Genomic DNA, 23,195 nt, shown 5'->3' on the forward strand with positions numbered 1-23,195 from the left:
AATTCTTTAAGAGAATTCCTTAATTCTTTAAGGGAATTCCTTTTCTTATGAACTACAAAAATTACTTCAGGGTGAGAAGTCATATTTTGGCAATAAATATTCTCATCAAAGCTGATTAAAGAGAAAAGAGTTTTAAAATGATTAAACAATAATAAGTTTGAAAAAAATTCTTCCATCAAGGAAAAGTGATTAAATCCTTTAAACGCTGGAAGTTTTGCTTCAGATTCGACTTCTGATGGAATAGACTTGGTACCTGTGAATTGTTTATGCGACGTTTCTCATAAAAGTGGAGAAAATAGAATAATTCTACTCATTTAACTATAACCTGTGAAGTTATTCCTCAAATAGCAGATGGGCCCCGCATGTTTTTTGTTTAACCTTCAATCACTAGCGGCCGAGCGGTGTGCCTGCTAATCAATGGAAGCTCGACCCAGGTTTATGTCCCGGCGAATGAGTTGAGTGCATTGGCCTTCTTTTTTTTTCTTCCTTTCAATGTGTAAATTTTTCAATCTCTTTTCCTTTAAAATGTTTTCTGCGAAGGCGTCTTTCTACTCAAGTCTTTGGTGCTTCAGGCATGGTCCTAGGTGCCTAAAACTCCGTCTCTACTTTTTAAAAGGCAAACATTTTATATGTTTTTAAGAGTAATATCTTTACCCATGTAAAAGTAGTTTTTAATTTACACCTAATTTTTGTCTTATGCATCTTTATGTCTTATAAAGGATTTTGTCAGCTATTTCATACACATAAATGATAATTATTGGAATTCTAGAATTTAATTTTACAATAATAGAATGGAACGGAAGATCCGGCCTTACCTAGACGACCAGATGCATATCCTAAGTTTGTTTGAACATGCTATATAAATTTTTGAAAACATTGTGAAAAAATACAACTCGTATGGAAATAAAAGACTTGGAAATAGAGTGCATAAAAAGAGCTGTTTTATAAGGAATTTTCTCCATCTTTTCTGCATGTCTTCTCAGTGTAATCGGAAGCACACTCTACTTGTATTCGGAAGGTCTGAAGTTCGAAGCCCTGCAAGGACAATGAGGATTGCTTCCGTTTTCTGACATCAAAAAAATTGTAAATGAATCTACAGTGGCTCCCGATCTAAAAGACAGTGGACGATAATTTGTCACTACGAGGATTTGGCGATAGGGTCCTCTCATCCACTTTGGAAAGTGGGAATAAATAAGGTATTTTCTCCTAATTTTTGTCGCCTTATTTGGCGAGAATCAAATCTATATCAAAATATCTAAACGTTGCCAAAGTTGGCGACAATTTGGCGACATTTCGGTCCAATCCCTGTATAACTGCAATGGACATTGTAACTGATGGCTTGTGTATCTGTAACTGTATTTCGCCTTCATAAACGTTACAGTATTTTACAAAAGCAGAAAGTACTAGAAATATCTCGGCAACCGGGAGAAAACTATATAAGACAGAGCATCAGTTTCCTAGCTGTTATTTATCGATGTTTGTTCAGTGTAAGTTCGCAGTACTGAGATATCTCTATGTGAGCTTTAGATGCTCTTTTTTAGATGCGCTTTGCATTGGTCTGTGTTTAGTTCTTAGAAATTTTAAAGTGTAACTACTGACTGTACTCTGCGATACTGTAAAGAGCTGTACGACTGTTTTTGCGAAACGTTCCAGGATTTTGAATTGTTTCTTTTGGTAAAATAAATTTTATCATCAGGTCTGTATGCATTCAATCTATTAAGAACCTGTGCGCACGCAACAACTTTGGTGTCAGAAGTGGGATTGCATGCCAGTGACAAGAGTGATGGAGAAGCAATTAAGACAGCTGGTGGCAGCCTTTGCTACATCCAAAGAAGAGATGAAAGCTAGCCAAGCAAGATTCAAGTTGGTCAAGAAGAAATGGAAAGAGGAATTATTGCTATAATCCAAAACAAACTCGGGGCTATGAAAGACGCAAAGCAAAATTTGGAGAATTTCAAGAAAGAGTTTCTGCTGTGGAACAACAAATCGAAGAAAGAGTTTCTACCATCCAACAGCAAATTGAACAACAAATTGATGACAGGGTCTCTACTGTAGCCAAGGAAGTTGAAGGAAAGAAATCCATAACGACAGCTGGTCACTATTCTAAAGCCTTTAAATTCGAACATATGCCATCATGCCTTGAAAGCTAGCTAGCCTTTAAAGCTATCTACATACAATGGAAAGACCTCCTGGCATGTGTACAAACGCAATTATCTGCAATGGCAAACGCAAATGGATAGGATTCTGAAACTAAAGCGTGCCATCTCACCGCTTCATTGAGAGCAGGGTGAGTATGGTGGGTTCAGTGAGTATCCTTCAGACTCTTCCTGAAAACCATAAGCTTCGAAGCTCTGTCCGGCACGGAGCTGCAATTTGGGAAGAAATGTTCAAAAGACTATATCAGGTTTCAGTTAAAATTTCGCTAACAGAAGCTGACGGAAACACTCCAGGACTCGATATGGATGCTGAAAGGCTGTCTCATCTCTCTTTTACGTACTGGCTAACAGAAACAAGAGAAATACTGTCTCTGCAGTATTTCATCTATGGGATCCGGGACGGGAGATATAGAAAGCCCTGAGAATGATGGATGTAAGGATTTAAAAAGCGCTTTGTTATATGTCATGAAATTCGAAGCAGCCGAACAAACCACTCGTAGAGATCGCCGCCCAGTCAGAGCTACTCAAGTCCAGGAGCCTGTAGATCAAGTGACTACTCGTCTATATGATTTAACCAGACTACTCAATGCTATGAGACAGGAGAGGACTGATAAGAAAACAACTCAAAAGTGGTAGACCTGCGGTAGTGGAGATCATATACGAAGAAAATGTAAAACACCTTTAAAGCATGGAAGATTAGAAACCCCAGCAAGGACGTAGGGAACAAATTAGTGTCCGTTTCACGGAGGGATGTTGCCAGATAAGCGCTTCAGATTTCTGAGATAAAAGGTGGAAATAATGGATTCTTCATCATGGGATATATGAAGGGAGTTTCTTAAATTATGACCATCAATACAGGAGCCAATGTAAACATCATCCGAAAAGATTTGGCTCACCAGTTGGAAGGCAAACTCATCTGGAAACCGCCCTGCTTTACCCTCTAAACCGTGCCCGTGTATATAATTGACAGCGATGGAAAATTAAACGTAAACTTCACTTTTGGAAGTGCCGCCTTCCGTCACACGGCATATATAGGAAATATTATAGACCGTTGCGTACTCGGATTAGACTTTCTACGGAAATATAACTTTCCCTTGTACTTTAAAAATATTGAACTGCATTTCGCCTTTGAGGATATAACCCTATTCGGAATTAAAGATTAAGGATTTAAATCAGACCACCGAGTAATAGTTCAAAACGATATAATAGTACCCATAAGAACAGAATTGTTTTCTTGAATCCATAAGAGAAAACAGAAATTTCCGGTACGGTGTAATGGAATATCCCAAGAACTGTAACTCTTCGCAAGGAACCTTACTCGTCGACTTATCGAGGGCAGTTATCCCGGACACAGTTGCCAACGTCACTGATAAAGCGAAAATAATCAGGATAGCTCCAGCATGTACGTCAGTGACCTGTATTAAACGAACGGATAGTCGGTCAATTTCTGTGTCTTCCGAGAACCTAATACTGCAGAATGCACAACTAATCGATGAAGAGAGAAATGCTGCAGAACGTGTCATTCAAGAATTTCAAGATGCTTGCTCTTCTCATCTTTTGAGGTAGGCCAAACCAGCTTGACACAGCATAGAATTGATACAAAGAATCATTGACCAAGAAAGCAACATCCTAGACGCCTACCGATTGCTAAATGGGAAGAGGTAGGGAACCTTATGAAGGACATGCAAGAAAGTGACGTTTTCGAGCCTTCAATAAGTCCATGGCCCTCTCCCATTGTTTTAGTTAGAAAGAAAGATTGCTCAAGTAGATTTTGCGTTGACTATCGCCGGTTGAACCGAGCTTACGAAGAAAGACAGCTACCCTCTTCCAAGAACCGATGGTATTCTAGACACTCTTTCTGAAAGCAAGTGGTTTTGGGAACTTGATTTAAAGAATGGACATTGGCAGGTACAGATACAGCCTGATGACCGAGAAAAGACGGCTTTTACTACCGATCAAAGATTTTGGTAGTTCAGGGTGATGCCATTTGGACTAGCTAATGCGCCACAACTTTCAAACGTCTCATGGAAACCATGTTGAGGGGTCTTTCATACGAAGTCTATCTGATGTACCTGGATGACATCATCATCTTCAGGAAGAGTTTTGAAGAATATTTAGAAAACATTAGGAAGGTGCTTCAGAAACTTAAAGAAGCCAATCTAAAATTAAGTCCCGCGAAACGTAAATTATTCAGACAAGAAGTTACTTATCTCGGACATGCCACCTCTGCTGAAGGTGTGCGTACGGATCCTGAAAACATGTTCGCAGTTAAAGGCTGGAGAAAATGTTCATCAGCTAAGAAGTTTCCTGAGTCTTTGCACCTATAGCAGATTTGTGAAGGACTTTTCTTCATTCTTAAGACCCCTTCAAAAACTGGCAGAAAGCAAACAAAAGTTCTTGTGGGTAAAGGAATGTGAGGATGCATTTAACAAACTGAAGGAAGCTTTAACATCCGCTCCAATCTTGACGTATTTTCAGCTCGACAAACCATTTATTCTCGACAAGGCTGCGAGTAGTAAGAGTGTCAGTCCCAAGAAATAAATGCTCAAGAATGTGTCGTAGCATATTGAAGAAAGTTTCTGTCTAAACTGGAGGTAGTGTGTCACCAGGAAAGAGTTGCTCTCCAGAATTAAAGCCGTAGAACATTTCCTCCATTTTCTCTACGGCAGAAATTTCCTGCTCCGCATAGATCATGCATCGTTGACTTTGCTTTTAATTTTCAAGAATTCTGAAGATCTAAAAGAGCGTTGGATACAGAGACTCCAGGAATATGATATCAATATCCGTCATCGGAAGAGATCATCCCATGGAAATGTTGATCGAGACCCACAGACTGTCGAAGAAGTCTTGGATGATGGCAACATTAAACCCATAACTGATTTAACGGAATCTTCAAACAGGAAACCCATCCGGCAAGACATTTCGATCTGTAGTCCTGCGACAAAACCGTGTTGTGCTCTCTGGTGAAATGGAGTATTGTACCGGAAGTTCTATTCGGATGATAGAAAGGCTTTCCGATAGCATCCGATACTTCCCAGGTGTCCTCAAAGAACTGCATAACAGCCGTACTGGAGGCCACTTTGTAATAATGAAGACTTTGCTTAGAGTTCGAGGGTGCTTCTACTGTAGAAATGCAAGCGCTAACAAAAATAATTCTAATCTTACGATGCCTTTTCGGGTTGGAAAGGACCGAAGAAATGCATCCGAGAGAAGTTGCAACGTTATAATACAGGAGCGCCTTTCCAACGAATAACCTTTTACGTCCTGGAACATCTGCGGATGGCAAAAAATACTTCTTCATTGTCATTGATTTTTACACCAAGTGGCGTTGTAATTGATTACTTTACCAAGCGTATCTTGTTCCTGATCGAGAGGCTGTTACGGTAGCAGAGTTAATGATACAACATAGAAATTACAAATGACACCTTTACATCCCCTGTCAGACAGCATGGTACAGAGATTTAATCGAACCATCCATAATAACCTCTCGCTGGCGATTTCCAGAAACCAACAAGACTGGGAGAGGAAGTTACCTCTGTTTTTACTGGCCTATCGCAGTGTTGTCCGCGAGACTACCGACTATTCCCCCCATCTCAGATGTTCTTCGGTCGTGACTTTCGTCTGCCTTGCGATTTGTAGTTTTTTCACCCTTCGGATGCGCCTTCGTCGCCTGAGGAGTACCTCTGAGATCTCCAGGCACGGTGGGAAGTGATGAACAGTTTCGCAAGAGAGCGAGTCAGCTTGGCGAAGGAGAAAATGAAGACCCGATACGACACGAGAGCTACAAAACATTGATTCACCGGTGGTTATGGAATCAGATTCGACGAAAAGGACTCTCTCCTAAACTTACAGTTTAAAACACTACGCCTAAAATCGTTCATTACGACAGGCTAGCTCCTTACTAATGCCATAGTACATAGCCCACATAGTTTATACTATAATATCAATAGAATACTCAAACCATATTGTATATAAATTTGTAAATTTATGCATTTGTAAACGGATTTAACATTTGATTTGTTTTATATCATTCATTGCAATTATTGTTTAAGTATTACATTCTTGTAAGTATGGCTCTCTGTGCAGGGATTGCACTGCTTGGGACGTGCAGTCCTTGGGAAGGGGGTTGTCCTGCAGTGAATTCGAAATTATAATAATTAACGAATTGCATCAACTGATTTTATTTGCAAAGGATTTTAAAACTGGTTCTGTATATAAATTATTATCGCCAAAGGTGACGAGAAATCACCAAAAGTCGCCAAACTTGCCGATCATTTAGCGACATTTTGGTCTGGTCCCCATATAACTGTAATGGATATGGTAATTGATTTCATATGCAACTGTAACTGTACCTGGCCTAATATGTCTTCCAGTAATTTTGTACAGAAGTACTAGACATTTCTTGGCGGCTGAGAGAAAGCTATGTAAACTATTTAATGGATATTGTAATTGAAACTGATACTCTATCACAGAGAGTATCAGTTTCTTAGATGTTGTTGGTAGTTGTTTACTTCAGCGTATGTTTGATGTACTGAGATAGCTCTGTGTGAACTTCCTCTTTAGATATGCGTTGCAATGCGTTGTGTTAACGTTCTTAGAAGTCTGAAGTGTTGCTACCGACTGTACTCTACGGTACTGTGAAGAGCTGTACGACTATTTTTGTGGAACGTTCCAGAACTGTAAAATATTTCTTTTGCAAGCTAAAATCAGTTCTGAGTGCATTCGATCTATTACGAACCTGTGCGCACGCAAAGTTATGAAAAAAAAAATGGCATGCAATTTTAGAAAAAGTCCGATGTGTGTCAAAGTACGTACATTAAAATTGCACTTTGTTTAAATCTAATATATATCCTGAATCGAACTTTCAAGACATGAAAATGCAAGCTGAATTTCGTCAATCGGCCCAGTAGAACAAGAGATGTATAACTCTTCGACTTCTTTTGGGGAAAGAGAGAGACTGAGTGTACATTGGTTTTTATCATGAAAAACATTGAGAAAATTCTTTACTAACATTTGAATTAAAAATTTGTTGAAGACTTATTTTATAAGTATATTCTTAATACATGAGCGAAAGGTGTCCAAACTATAGTTTCCTACATGGAGATTTAAGTTTTATACATGATAAGCCGTTCGCAGAGAAAGCCCTCTCTAGTACTTCGGTTGTTATGTTCAGTAACAATTAGGTAATTATATTTTATTTTAACATTATTTTACTCTTTTTTCCCTTGCTGATAATATTCATATCCTTTTATGAAAATTCGTTTTATTTGTTTATTCATCAGAATTAATCCCTTATGGAACTCAGTAGTTGTGGTCTTATTAAGAACTGAAGTGCTTCCTTCGTTGATAACATAGCAATAGATTTCGATGGAAGATGGCCCTATAAAATTTTCAGAATCACTATTACATGTTATTTCTATATTTCAATAGTAACTCTTTCATATTTGTATATGCGTTCAGTTCATTCCATTATTTGTTTTCAACTGTAGTTTTACTAAATTTGTTTAAAGTTTCATAATTTTCTTCATTTTATTGTTTTGAGTTAGAATTATAAGATTTATAAAAGTCCAGAATAAATACTGGGTAGCTCTAATTAAAGTTTCACTTTGAAATGGTCACAAAAAGAAAACTACTGGATTGAATGTTATCAAACGTAATCGTGTAAAGGTGGTCATGGGAATTTATTTTCCGCGAAAAAAAAATAAATAAATAAAAGTTAAAAAACTCACTACCGCGGGAAAATTGCGCTGTATGCAATATTGTTAACCGAAATAAGACATGAAGACATGGGTTAAAAGTGTGTTGAGTCGTTTCTGAAACATGTTACAAAGCATGTTCAATATAGCGTTCACCATTTTCCAAAAGCAAGTTAAATCGTATTACTGCATTCTCAACAGCAGCTTTTAGCATATCAGGAGGAATGTTAAGGACATGTCGGTGTATCGCATCTTTCAATTAAGCCAAATTGTTTAGATTATTTGAATAAATCTTTGCTTTTTCTTGCCGTAAGCCAATTAATTACAAGCCATTACAGTATTGCCTCACTCCACAGAGAATTTCGTTTCTAAAACGGAAAAACAGTTTTAAACCTATAGCTTCCTGTCATAAAGCCAAATTTCAAGCTTCAAAAATTACGAATTAGCGATCTGTAAGAAAATTATTTCCGGAATGTGCACACTTTTGCGAGTCATTTGCGATCTCACATTTTCTAATCGCTAATTTGTGGTTTTCATTTCACGTGGTTTCATTCCGTTTCTGTGTTACACGGATGGCGCACTCGACGTTTATCGACTTTAAATAGTAATTTTGTTTAGGTCCATGTTTCTTAAGGGTATACAACATGTTAAACCCGTGGAAAAAAAGTTTAAGTTAGATTCCGACCCTTATTTAGTTTAATAATATTGCATACAGCGCCAATTCCCCCCCCCCCCAGTGGTGAGATTTTGAACTTTTTTTTGGAAGAAATAAATTACCATGACCTTTTTTTACACGATTGCTAAGTTTTATAACATTTAGTCCAATAGTTTCTCTTTTATGATCATTTGAAAGTGGAACTTTAATTATAACCACCCCGTATTTTAACCTCTTATTTACGCTATGCTTCAAAACATTCTTAACTTCTCTAACTAATGTTGCGTTTTTATTTGTTAGTTCTTCAAATATAAGCTTCACTGAAACGTTAACGATATATAAATTCACCTTTCATAAAACAAAGTGTTTGAGTATAATGATTAATGGGTTATAATGCTAATATTTTAACAGAAAAACAAGCAAGCATTAAATTTATAATCATATTTCAAATTTATGATAATTGTTTTAACATACTGATGTTGAAGTTAAAAAGACATATATATATATTATATTAATATATGTTATTACCAAACTACAGGTAAAATAAAGTTGATTTATCGGTAAAAATTTCAGCTATTTTTGCGATTTACCAGTAAATCGGAATTACAATCGTTAAATAAAACAGAGAAATCTTGTTACCTCTATTATGGTAGGTTAGTTTTTATTTTGCGAATTTAAGAATTCAAAATATATATAAAATTATATGCAAAATTGCATCGGAAAATTTGGGGCTGAATGGCATCTTTGTTTTATATAAATCTTCTAAGACATTTTTTTCCCTTCAGTAGGATATTTTTAACAATCTAAATTTAAACAGAGATTCTTAAAAAGACCTTTATTTGAACCTTGCTAAATTAAAATAAATTACCTTTTAAGAGATTTCCTCTCCCCATTTAAAAAACGAGTTAAACTAACGCGGGAAAAAATAAAAAATAAAATAAAACACGTGATAAAAGAAATAGATGCGTTCGGAGCTTATCGAACCTAGCAAAGAAACTAGAGTTGTGAAACAGGTAATCTAAAAATGTACAGTATTAAATTAATTGAAATCTACCGGAATGGTATTTGGATTTGCATTTTTTAGTCAACCATATTTAATGAGGCGAATGAACGGTACCTTTCGATCTTTTAAGACCTTTAGAAGACGGGTATTTATAACTACACGCAAATAAGATGCGTGGGTGAAGTCTAAATATGCTCGCTAGGTAAGTTAAAAATTCACACCACAAATCTACGTCTTCCATTCATACATTGATTGGCGAAGGCTTCCGCCTCCATTCATGAGCACCCGCCAACGCCTGACCAAATCCCTCCTTCCAACTTCCACCCCCCCTTTTTACTACTAGACCACGGATCGTCATCTCTCACTCCCTTCCTACCGACCCCTTCTCAGGACCGCGTGGGTGACAACGCATGCGCATTTGAAGCTACCTCGCCAGCTTTCCTCCATTCCAACCATGGTACGTCCCGAAATGGAACAGACCACCAGCGGTCGACTTCTGAGGCACTGAGTGAAGATCTGTTTGTGGTATTTTTCCTTTTCGAGGGGTGAAGGTAATCGCTTTAAGTTTTCCGACATGGTTGGGAGGGATTTTGCATAAATACAAGGGATTGTAACTCATCCGCCATGTTGTTAACAGGGGTGGCCCTTCCGGTATTATCAGCAGCGATGTTGCTAATAGGATGGTTTGCATATCCTTATTGACAGGTAAGTTATGTCTTTCTTTTGTTGTCATTTGATAATTGTCGGTGTGGGCGGGGGGACAACTGTTGAAACTTAAAACACAAGCCTTGCATTTAAAAACCTTTTTCTTGGTATAAAAGAGGTTCGAAAGCAAAAGCAACAGGCTGATGCTGTTGTGGGTATGATTAGAGCGTCATTAATGCGTTTCTGCGACCAGTAAAGGTATATCTTATCATAAAAACTTGTTTATTTATTGAGTGGCTTTTAATTTACATAAAAATAAATAGGCAAAATAATTGAATGTTTACTCTAAAGCCTGATGATTTATGATAAACAATGTTAAAGTTAATAAGAAGGTCTTAACGCACACGAGTGTCCCTTTGTTAATCTCCAAATATTATTTTTCTCTGTTTTCTAAAAATAGATCTTTCTCTAGCAAATAGGCAGAGAATTTGTACTCTTTTTATTTCAGAAAAGGAGAATTAATTAATTCTTTAATTTCGCATTTACTTAGGCTGAGTAAAGTTATTTGATATCCAAGAAATTCTGGAAACATTATGCTTTGTTTACGTAATAAAGGCTTAACGTTATAATTCAACATACCAGCTTCATCTAACTGAAATATTTTGCTATAATTTTCAATTCTATTTTATTATTCTTTTAAGTAAAAATGAGTTTTTTTGCTTGCACAACAATGTTTCCTGTCCAAAAAATATTTAAACTGCAAGACGGCAAATACTTTTGAAATATTATAAATTTGATTTGAGTCGAGATTCTATTTCTAATAAATTATTTTTATTAGCCACCAACTTTACATCCATTTATCATTTTAAAAGCCACATCGGATTTTAATTAACATGTTGAAAGCCACATCATCAGAGTTTAGAAACTAGCCTTATACCAAGCAAAACATACTTATAACTTAACGTTTTAAATACAGGATTTGTTTTATTAGACGCAGTCTAATATTATTTATCAATCACAATTACCTTTTTAAAAATTTTTACTCTTTTTCTCTGGAAAACAATTTAAGTGCATTCTAGAATGTACAGTAAATACTGAATTGTGTTGTTTAATTAAATGAACTCCAGTTCAATTTTCTAAAGATATTTTACTATTGGAACAATTACTTTCCATCAAATAATGTAATGATATCATAATTAATATTCTTTAAAAATATGAGCGACATGTTATAGCAATCAGAATTGAAGCTAACTGAAAAATATTTAAGTCTTACTTATAAATCCAAATGATACGAAAGAAGGAACAGTTGGTACCTATACAGAGAACTATTTTTGCATCTTCGTAATTATTAAAAGCCTGTAAGAAAAGTTCTCTTACTTATTGTAAAATTATATCTAATCATTCCAACAAAATACAAACTCAAAACATCAAAGACGAACACAATTTTCAGCTGCCTTCAATCTGTTTTCCTGTTGCCAAACGAAAGGCAGAAATAGCCTAAATTATGTGAGTTAGATATAAGAATACGTGCTTTGTAAATTGTAGGATAGAGTAGAACCTAATAAAGAAGGGAAGAGTTGTGTTATTTTAAAATCTGAATTCTGGATAGAACGAATTCCGGATAGAACGAATTTTCATCATTCATTTTACTAAAGAATCTTGTAGCAATGTCAAAACTGAATTATAAGTGCACAAGAGTCCTTCATTTAATTAAAAATGAAAATGAATATTGCAATTAAAGGATAAATATACACTGTTAAATTAAGTTTCTTGCTTAAGATTATTGCCATAATTTTAACTATAAATTGTTATCATTTGTAGGTATGTTTTTAATTTATATGAGTAGCGTTTTAACATTCAGGAGGGCGATTAATAATTGATGTGTTCCACATACATCAGGTTTTAAGGGTTTTTCCAGATAATTTAACCACTAGAATAATTTTCAGAGAAAACTGTAAATTACGACAGTTTAAAATAATGAGAATAATTTATAAATGAAATTTAGATAATGTAGATCATAAAATTTGTAGAGTGAAATCACATTTCATTCAAATAGTCTCAAAGTTATGCAGCAAAATACAAATTAAGTGTAACTTTATGGGAGGAGGGAATTGTCAAATTTTACCTTATTTTAAAAAATTCCTCTTACCATAGAAAGGATTTAGTAAAAAAAAAAAAAAAAAAAAAAAAAAAAAAAAAAAAAAAATCTGAAATGTTTCAGATTTTAAATTACGTCCAAAGGGGCGTTTTTTAACATTTTGTGTGTTACCTTTCTTTATTAAATATCATGTTCCTCGCACTTAAACCATAAGATCCAGTGCAACAGCAATATCGCAAAATAGTTTTAAAACGAGCATATCTTTAGAATTTCCGATACAGAGACTCACGCGCTGGAGATAAAAATGTTTTTTCTGCACAACGTTGCCATTGCTCGCTTTGAAATCCTTGAGTTTGTTAATCAAAAATTCGTCAAAGTTTTAAAAAATAGGAAATCGATCATAAAACAAATTTAAAATTTAAAATTTGGTCTTCCACATGCTCATATTCGTTGGAGGATTACGTTATTCAAAATTCGATGACTCTATGTACCGTTGTTTTATCATAATACGAGAAATATACATACATTTATGCAGATTTTTCATTATTTAATTTCTTCAAATATAATGCAGGACTCTAACATTTTGTGGCAACAGTTTGAAAAGTGAACCGACATTTATGAGTCCGACGCAAAATGCCAAAACGAAACTAATAGTCCTTCGGGATTCAAATCCCTTTGGACTAAAAAAAAAAAAAAAAAAAAAAATAATAATAATAGTAACATTTTGCTAAAAATATTAAAAGCGCATTATTAGAAAATGTATATAATAATATGTTGTTGAAAGCTATTTCCTTCATTTGAAAAACTCTACAATGTAATTTTCAACATTAATTATAAAAAAAACCCATAAAACTGTTAAAAATGAATTAAGTAATCATTATATAAAGGCGCATATAAATACGTGTATATAAACAATACATAAAATTTTGGTTAATTTTATTAAGTATTTTTATTTTATTGAAATGAATTTTAAAATTGTTTAACTACTAATTTATACCTATTTCAGTGAACATGTACATGAATTTTTATCAGGTAAATCGAATCAAAATTATATATTTGGAAATATAGTAAGCAGACTAGTTTTTAATGCGTCTTTGTAACTGTAAAGGTAGTTTCACTGCCTCTTTACTATGGCAGCGGAAAAAGCTGTTGTACAAGCAGTTTCTAAACAACTCATTCAAAAATAGTATTTGACACCCTCTAGAGGAATTATACTCCCAGTTTATCTCTTGAAGTACTACATATTAAATACTCACTGCCTTTTTAATACTTACCGCAAACTAACCGAACTTGCTGAAAAAGCTGTTCTACAAGCAGTGTATAAAGAGAAGTTTATGAATTGGTCCACAAGCATCTAAAAGTTCCGTTTAATGAAATATAATCACTAAATATATTTACAAATAATTTTAGTAGCAAATCTATAAGCACAAATCTTTGATTCTTATAATCAGCTTATGCACAATTATGTCTTCTCGTTTTCAATCCAATAATTGATTTTACACCCTCCCTTCGTGGTTAAATTTATTTTACATTCTTTAATAAAAAAACGATGTTAAGCTTCTCTTTGTGAAAGAATTCGAAGCATCGTTCCTTTAACTATTTGGGGGTAAAATAATGTTTTCCTGAAGAAATTTCACCTCTTTTTCTTCTATTATAGGAAAATCCTACAAGCACAAGTTTTAGAATCTAATTTAAGACAAAACATAATCATAATGTTTCTATAGAACTGTTGAAACTTGGAATACAACAAAAAGAATGCATACGGAAATGACGACGTTGAAACTGAATTTGTCATGCGGCATGATTTTGTGATTAATTGTTACGAGCATGGTTTCCAGTATTTGGTATTCTGAAGCTTTGGCGATTTCTAATAAAGTAGTCGCGATAATACATAAATACGGATAGTGTTTAGTGTAAAAGGCGAGACGTTTAGAAACAATAATATTTTCAGCAAGAGTACTAACGTTTGAACAGTTAAAATAATCAATAAAAGATGTTTCGAATGCATATAACGTACACCTTAAATACGAAATTTTTAATATTCTGCATCTGCGTTAAAGATTAAATTTTAACGGTAATAATTAAATTCGCACATTTTTATTCTCAAAAAAGAAATACAAAAAGAAATGCTGAAATTTCTAAAGTACATACTGGCGTCTTGGCTTATTCAAATATAAAAATTTAGTTTCGGTCATTGTAATAATAAACATACTATATTTCTACCTGATTCACTACTTCAGGAAATTTCATTTCATAAAATTCTTAAATTTGCTGCCCATATTTGGTTTCTGTATTATAGAAACACATACATTATAGTAGGAATATTTATCATAAAAATTTCAGTTTGAAATTTTCATATTAATGGCCTGTATAAATAAAGAGTTCTTATAGTTACGGAAATTAATTTTTGGTCTTCTGGTAAAATCATACTGAAGAGCTACTTTTAGGTTCTTGTTGAATAAGACTGAAAACTTTTTATTACTATTTTTTACGAAATACATTGTTTTAAAATTTATTGCTAATCACGCGATAGAAATAAATAATAATAGCTTTTAAATAAATGATTTATTTTACAAAATAAAATATTTAATTATTTTTACAAATTGGAAGTAAGTAATTATTTCTTTCACAGGCTATGCAGATAAAAATTACTTAAAGAATTACTAATAAAACGTTTTCAGATAGCAAACTAAATTTTGGGTAGTAAACACGCAAAAGACATATTTAGGAAAAAAAAAAAAAAAAAAGATATCATAAAAGATAAAAACTGTTACGAGCCCAGTTGCTAGTACTTTTATTTTGCTGTATGAATACGTGACGGAAAACTTTTACAACGAAAATAAATTGTATTTTTTCTTTGCCTAAATTGAAGTAAGAATGAGATAAGAATTGTTTTCCCTTTATAGTTTTTACCTAACATATCCCTTAAAACGTTAAAATTAGTGAACAAATATCACTTCTTTATTAAAACGGGTACCGTTTGCTCCCTAAAAATTGGTACAATTGACAAACTTGAGTTTACTTAGGCGATTTGAAAAGTTGCCGAAGGCTTATACGGACACCTAGTTAATGAGGTAATGCTGAAAAGATTTGATACTGTTTTTAAACATTTACCATTTAAAACACATGTTCTCATTCAAGTTTTAACATTTCGCGTAATTAGAACACACGAAGGTTAACATCAACTAGCTATTCGCTTTTACTAAAGTTTTGGAAATGTAATTAAAAATGAAATAAAAAATGTTAAATAATGATTGAACCCTAATTAATCAAAAATATTCACTATTTAATAAATTTTGTAAAATTTCAGTTAATAAACATTTTTAGTTTTACTTTAGGTTTATCTGTCTTTTTTCGTTAAAAATATACAATTAAGTACTCTACAAGTTTATGTAAAATACTTAAGATAGAGAATGAGATGTTGATCATTCGCTATATAGCTAACTGCTTAATTTTAATTAGTGCGAGAGATGTTTTGAAGGAGATGAATTTAGTGTTGTCATTCACATTTGAGAAATCCCCAGTATCTGCCTGCCTAGAATGAGAATGTTAGAATAGAAAAGTTTAGAATGAGAAGGTGTCTAAAGCGTAGCTGATTGTATTTTATTTCTTTATTACCAGGCGAAGTCCGTTTGCTTTTTCTATTGTTTTTCAAGGTAAGTAGTGGCTTTTAAAGTAATAGTTCTTTTTTGTTTTGCTTTGCAATTAATTAAGAAGTAGAGAAGCGGTAATTCACTAGGCATGTTCTCTAGCATTATAAAAGAGGAAATAACGCATGTTATGGTGATTAAATTCAGCTGAGGGGGAGATCCTTCAGCTCCTTTGGATAGTGGCCCATCGCATCCAATTTTAGGACTATTTTAAGATTTATGAATAATACTTTATCTGGATTGGAAGAACGGGTTCTACTGGCTGATTACTCAGCACCTATCGTTGTTCCACTGGCTGCCTTTCTCAGAGTCCAGAGCTGCATAATATCTGCACCGCAGTTATAACGTCTTCTATCCGAGAAAAGATGGGACACAGGCAGCCGGATTGAATCTTCTTCTCTCATTCTTAATTTTAACTTCAACCTTTAAGTTACTTCAAGTGTTCAGACATATCTGATCTTCTCGGTCTTTCTAATGTTAGAGTAAAACTCAGTGTCACCACTAACAATTGACACCTTTCCTTCCATATAAGCATTAACAATTAGAAATTAAAATTAATCTTCAGTCAATTGCTTAGTTTAGAACCCCCTTAAACAAACAGGAACAAAAAAACAATAAATTGCCATATTCTTGAGCAATGCAAATTGAATTCTGTGGTAAAGATTTCAAACTCATGGTTAGCTTTCAAAACTAAATTTCAGCGAAAGAAACCTTCCGGTCATTACTTGACTGAAGGAAGGAAAAAATTCCATTATTGGACCTTGCGCTCTATCAGTGCCAAGAGTTAAAATTCTAATGCTTCGGCAGAGTTATGAGCTAGCTTCTGGTATAGTAATTATTTGTGTCGTCTTTGACTACTATTCTGCTTTTAACTTAAATGTGAGCGTTCTGTTTAGTTGCATTATCTCGAGTAGTGGCTTATATTATAGCACAAGAGAGTGTTTTTGTCTTCTAAATTCTGTTTAAATAAAAAGGTTATTTTTAAACGTCACACGACTTTGTTGTTGGTTCAGGTATAGCAATAATTCGTTTCACATCTGGTAAGGTTATTGGACTAAATATTGTTACCAGATCAAGTAAAATCCTACAAAGTAAAGTGTATAGTGGTCAAGCGACTTTATTGACTATATAGAAAGAAGTCGTTAGTCATCATGTTGAAAGAATTATAGTTGAATACTTTTTGATGCTATGTAAAGGGTTATGCCCCACCTGACGGCCATTGTCATGAACGACGGCATCACACTAAACATATGTATTTGAAAACTCTGCATTTTTCTGTGTACCGCTAACTGTGATGAGCCACTATATGAACATTTGGCTCAATTGAAGCACCACTTGTGGGCAATAAATTTAACTATTCTCGTAAATCTTTCATTTAAATTGCTTTTTACATACCTGTCTGTGAGTTTATATAAAACGTTCATCGCGCTACACCTGTACGTTTCGAATTACTGAATTTGTACATTTTCAGTTTGTTTTGGATCATTCGATAAACCTGCACCTGAAATGCAATATTTGAAGCAAATCTGATGTCATGTTCCAAATTATTAAATGTATTTTTGTGATACAAGGAAAATTTGGATAAATCATTTGTTCATGGATGCAGCATAATTCCTTTGCCACAAATAGTCTGTACCAAATGTGCGAAGTATCAATGCTATTGACTTATTGCGTATTATTTTTTCGAAAATTTTCTAGAGAACTGCAGCTCAGTATTAAGTTAATATATTTCCTACTGTAACAGGAGGAACCACTAACACAATTTTAAATAAATTTAGCGTAGCTTATGTGATAAATTCTCTCTGAGAAATGTTCGGCATTCTGCATTGCAATGAATGCTGAAAATTGATTGTGTTCTTCCTGCAGGTTATCGGGCAAACTGGTGTTCCATGACTTACGAATATCTCACTGAGCTGAGTGTGGCTAGTGATGTTACTTGAAGCGATGATGTTGTTGAATTGTGTATAACTATAAAATATGAATATCTTGGTTATTATAGTCTCTTAGGAACAATAGAATGTTCGAAAAGAAATTTGCACTTGTCTTATAGGCTTTAGAAATTTTCCAAGCCCTCTATCTTGTTAGAGACAATAACGTTATAATTACATATGTTGGAAGCAAAAGTGTTAATTTCGTCCATCTGATTATAAGATGAATCAACATTATTACAGTTTTTGAGCTACATTCGTTATCTTTCTAGAAAAGAATTAGGCAAGTTATACGCGTTTGGCGTTATGCGATTCTCTGACAGCTCCAACCAGCTTCTTTGAAGTTTGCCTAGATTTTCAGATATCAGATTCCTTAATTATTTTTCTGGTTCATTTTCAAAAACTGAGTGTGCATTTTAAAGCACACAACCCAAAATATTGAACACAGTACAACTGCTCTAGCAGACGACTTCAGCTATGCAAATTAGGTGACTACAAAATAGAAAGCCGAGTTTTATGATTGCTTGATTGCTCTAAGAAGAAGACAATAATTTCCGGTATTTATTATGATGTGTTATAGGTATTGAGTGATTCAATTATAGGCGCCTATATTATATACACTGGGAGAAATTTAAAGGAATAACCATGAAAAGATGTTTTATTTGAATTATGTTAAGTATTCAGAAATTATGTTAAGTCCAAACGAAAGGTAGTTGGTTGGTAGCTCGAGAGGAGAATTGTCACGTAGCCCAATAGGATTCACCTTCGCTGCACAGTAATATGCAGTTCTATGCTTTCGTTCTTTTTGGCATGAGTAGAAGCTTCAAATTCCAATTCCAACGATTGCACAGGTACCTGAGTAAAAGTTTCACATGTGGAAGGGGGAACATGTCATTGACAAGGCATCTGATGGATTGTGAGAAGTGGCGTGAGTTTGGGAGAATGGAAACATGATAGACAATGACATAGATCAGTAAAGACAATATTAAAAGGCGTCATATCAAGAATCTGGAAACTATTTAAAGGCTATTAGCTATGATACAAAGACAAACCCGATGAAAGTCGGAAATACCTATAGAAAACATGGCTCGTATTCATTTGAAAATTACTATGAAAACATATGTATACGCAGTCCGTTCGCAGGAATTAAAGCTCAATCATATTATCAGCATACAACAGTCTTATTCAATCTGCCACTGGTGGACAACGTATCTTATGAAACAAAGTATATGTTTCAACAATCAATAGAAATATTCTTAAAAGTAAATAAAAAATTTCAAAAAAAGATTAATTTAATTGAAAAGACTACGGAAAGAGGAAATAAGCCAATATTGATATTAAATGTAGGTTTGTTTCCATAGCTTATCTGTACAGTTTGTAAATTCGAATACTATAAGTTTTTCATTTTAAAAATTTTTATCGTAAGAAATCGAGTGTTATTAACATATTTGCTTGAATAAAGATTTAGACGTTTTTGCTGCTCGTGGATAATAACATTTATAGGGATATACTATTCCAAAGCACCTGGCTTCTGTTTTTATTAAATTTCTTTCTGAACATTTTTAAAGTCTGCAGGCAGATTGAAGATCTTCCGCTTGGCAGATAAAATACCTAAATATCGATAAATTCCGTTGAGAATTTAGTTACGTTTGAACTAGTTGAAGAAACAAACCGAGAGAAAATATAAAATTAGCATTTATAAAGTATAAAATAAAAATGCGAAGTAATCTTATACTGCATCTTATTGCCAGATATTCATATGCAACCATACCACATATACATCTGTTAATCAACAGATACTCTATCCCGTCTGGCATTTTGCTTCAAATTCAGAAAAGCTTTATAATTATCATTAAAGCGCATTTATAGTATTATAATAAAAATTAAAAACTTGTATTAAGTATTCAGAAACTTTTTAAAGATAAAGATACTGTTCAACTATGCAGTACGATTTGTCGAATATATATTCAAATATTTATACTGAGCTGTTTAATCAGTTGCTTCCATTTGATACCGCCCACCAGCTGCCGAGCGGTAAAGTCGCTGAACACTGGTAGTTCGGTCCGAGGTTCGAATCCCGCGAACGGGCTGGCTGCATGGGCGTTTTCGTGGTTTTCCCCATGTGTAACGTGTATACGAGCCAGTTTCCCTTAGAAAGTCCTCCACGAAGGCATCCCTCCTCTTAGGCAGATAGCCCTCGAGGCTTTGCCATAATCACACACACACACACACACTCCATTTGATACCATTAGGAATGAGGTAAAATCCTGCTGAGTTCTCCACCTTGGGTTTACTTTTATCTATTTCAAAGGTACTTGCAACTATACTTGGAAATGATATGAAATAACGTAAAGTGTACGAAGAAAGGCACAGTCAAAAATGTTTTTAACTGGCTTTAATGCAGTCATTTCCAGCCTGTTTAGATTGACGAAACCTTAATTGAACTTAATATCTATGATCTCTCAATTAGAAACTTATATTTAAAATTTTTCTTATTAAATATTATGGTTGCATGAGTTACCAATTAATATAAAGTCTGTGTTTGAAGTATTCCTTACAATATGATGTTGTGACTAACAGACCAGGTGAACCATTTTTTTCAGGATTATCTGGTTTGTTTCTCGGTTCAGATTTCACTTCTCCGTTGCAGAAAATTGTGAGTTATGTAGCTAATCTAACAATCCGCATTTCCTGTTACCGTTTTAGGTCCTTTTTGTAGTAGCTGCACGGCTCTAAATATTACCCATTCGATCCCTGAAATAAAATACTAATTGTCTAGCATTCCTTTCGATTTTTAGTGAGCTGATTTCAATTATTCGATTTGTTACTAAGCGGGGGAAATTAAACTAATTATTTAACTTTAGTTCAAATATTAATCATCTTACTCCATTTAAAGATAAGCAGCGAAAATAAAGAGCATTTGCATTATTGTAGATTTCAACTTGGTACCATTTTGTTAAAACCTACACAAAAGAATCCATGGTAATAACAACGTTTTTTGCATAAATAATTTTTGAGTGTTACAGGATATTAAAATGGAAATTCCTTGCAAGGGTCCATGGCACATTGCCATATCGTAACATACCGGGAGTCACTGCCTGCATGTAACATTCATTTACAGTACAATATAGATGGCGTATACCTAACTAATTGCTTATTTGGAAGATATAATACCAAGTGATACTTTCGATTAATACCTGATTATCCCGATTATTAGTATATGGCTGCTGAAGAGGCATTCATCTTATACGTAGTGAGCAGAATAAACTATAGTTAAGCAGATGTATGCAGTTTGGTTTCGCTGAAATTTAATAACACATGGTGAAATAAAGATATTAAAATATTGATGATCACCTAAAAAAATAAAACAAAGTTGAAGTGTATGGTAATAATAAACTGGAAAAAGGCCAGAGTATGGAACATAATACCAAACAGACTAGTACCATGAAAATTTAGGTCTCAGCAGTGATACAGAATATCATTTTGAAAACGCATTTCTAGGGAGATATTTAATTGCTGTATGTTTTAACCAAACTACGCTTCTGTCGGAAACAGCATTTATCGTATATTTCTAGGGAGATATTTAATTGCTGTATGTTTTAACCAAACTACGCTTCTGTCGGAAACAGCATTTATCGTATTGAAAGCTCATATTCATATTTCCTTAGAGTCTAAAATACGGAAACATCAGTTTTCCAAGGAGTACCCATTTAGCACAAATCACAAGGTTTTAATATTAATTATAATATATCTGCATTTATCAAGATTATTATTATTATTATTATTATTATTTGATTTTCATCATGAAAAAGAGATTTGAAGAAAAGTAAAAGCTAATCTATTATATTGCGGTTTTAAAATCATAATTCTAAGGCAAAAGATAAAATAAAATTAAAACATCACATTCGAATATTTTAGAACAAATATCCAATTTCGGTATTGTAAAAACAACGAAATAAAACTTGAAAGCGGTTTGAATTATCTTAATTTCCCCAAAAGAGAAAACCAGCTCCACCATGAATCGATTACAAATACATCCCTAGAATTAAAGAAACTATTAACGGATATTAGACGTTTTGAACAGGAAAGGTGCGAAATGCATTCCAGATAGATATCATCTCTTGGGATACCTCAAAAATCAATTCTTTTCCTAAAACAGACGATTCAGTATAGAGCGAACCTAATGCATTAGCAGGGACATGTAAGTAATGTGTGTTTCAATGACTTGTCCTCCTCATGATTCATGATTATGGGTGCAGGTGAGTCGTTGTTGTCATTTTCTTCCGCATCAGCAATTCCTCGGTGAAAGTTTGCTGTCATATAAAGAAATGCTTTTAACAATATTCTGTAAAGAACAATCCATTTTTGGAAAAGGGAAATATTAGTGCTTATGTTGCGCTTGTGATACAATTTTCAAATAAAATTGTTTGTACATGATTTATTGTGTTTTCCCGAAGAATATGTATTTTAAAAGTAAAATTAGAATTCTCTGATTAATTGTTTATTAGCTTAACGCAAAAATACAATTTTCAAGAATGTTAAAAGAAAACTTTATTCATCAATAAAATTTATTCTTTAACGCTTTCATTGTCCATTCTTTATAAATATTTTGGTTTTTGACGTCTGGTTTGGACTTCGAATCACGAAATTTTGCGCTACTTGATTGTAAAGTTTTAATTTAATTAGCCAATTTTCATTTACGTTTTCTTCTTGTTTCTCCTCCTATCTTCCTAATTTTACAAGCATATTCCAGGGGAGGTAACGCACAGATTACAACATCAGCTAATAGCGAATATACTCCGGTTTAGAAAACGCAAGCGGTACGTTAGAAGAACGTTGTAGCAGTAGTGAGTACAAAGGCATGGAAACGATAAATAAACGGAAACAACTCCCCTGTAAGCTGTAAGTTTAGCTAAATTACTATTAGTAAAGAGAGATTCAAGTTAACGTGAAAGTTTTGCTAAAGTAACCATCCGTTGGTTGCTGAATTCAATAATTCTAAAAATATCTTTTATCTGCACAAGAGAGGTTTGTTAGATAAATATAAAAATAAAGTACTATCAGATATAACAGTAAACGTTATATATATATATATATATATATATATATGTGTGTGTACAAACAGAATAAGTCATAATATTTAACTGAAGATAAAAGCTCAAAACGACTGCTGAGGCTCAATACACTTTGATTTTTTTATATATTTTAATGTTTAATCTCATATATCGAAAATTAAAAAGGTGAAAAATTCTAATGATGCTTTCGTTATTACAAAGCAAAAACAACTCACGATTTGTAATATAAAACTAATATTATCCTGGAAAATGTCACGTGGGAGTAGTCTTCATCGTGAAAATAATATTT

At 33.7% G+C, this 23,195-nt stretch overlaps 1 protein-coding gene and 1 long non-coding RNA gene across 2 annotated transcripts in view; one reads left to right on the forward strand and one right to left on the reverse strand.

Annotated features, from left to right (window-relative positions):
• The window catches only part of LOC118187656 (uncharacterized), a 36,541-nt gene extending 24,943 nt beyond the window's left edge, over positions 1–11,598 (reverse strand). Inside the window, exon 1 of the long non-coding RNA XR_004757996.2 lies at positions 11,429–11,598. This is a non-coding gene — a long non-coding RNA (uncharacterized LOC118187656). The remainder of the gene's footprint in view (positions 1–11,428) is intronic.
• gprs (speckle type BTB/POZ protein) overlaps positions 10,007–23,195 on the forward strand; it is a 71,778-nt gene continuing 58,589 nt past the window's right edge. The window contains exon 1 of the mRNA XM_035357915.2: positions 10,007–10,215. Coding sequence (XP_035213806.1) covers positions 10,191–10,215 — 25 coding nt within the window. The 5' untranslated portion in view covers positions 10,007–10,190. The remainder of the gene's footprint in view (positions 10,216–23,195) is intronic.

The sequence above is a fragment of the Stegodyphus dumicola genome, chromosome 1, assembly GCF_044657685.1.
Source record: "Stegodyphus dumicola isolate Sdum_Otavi_A_Nest chromosome 1, ASM4465768v1".
Taxonomy (NCBI): Eukaryota; Metazoa; Arthropoda; class Arachnida; order Araneae; family Eresidae; genus Stegodyphus; species Stegodyphus dumicola.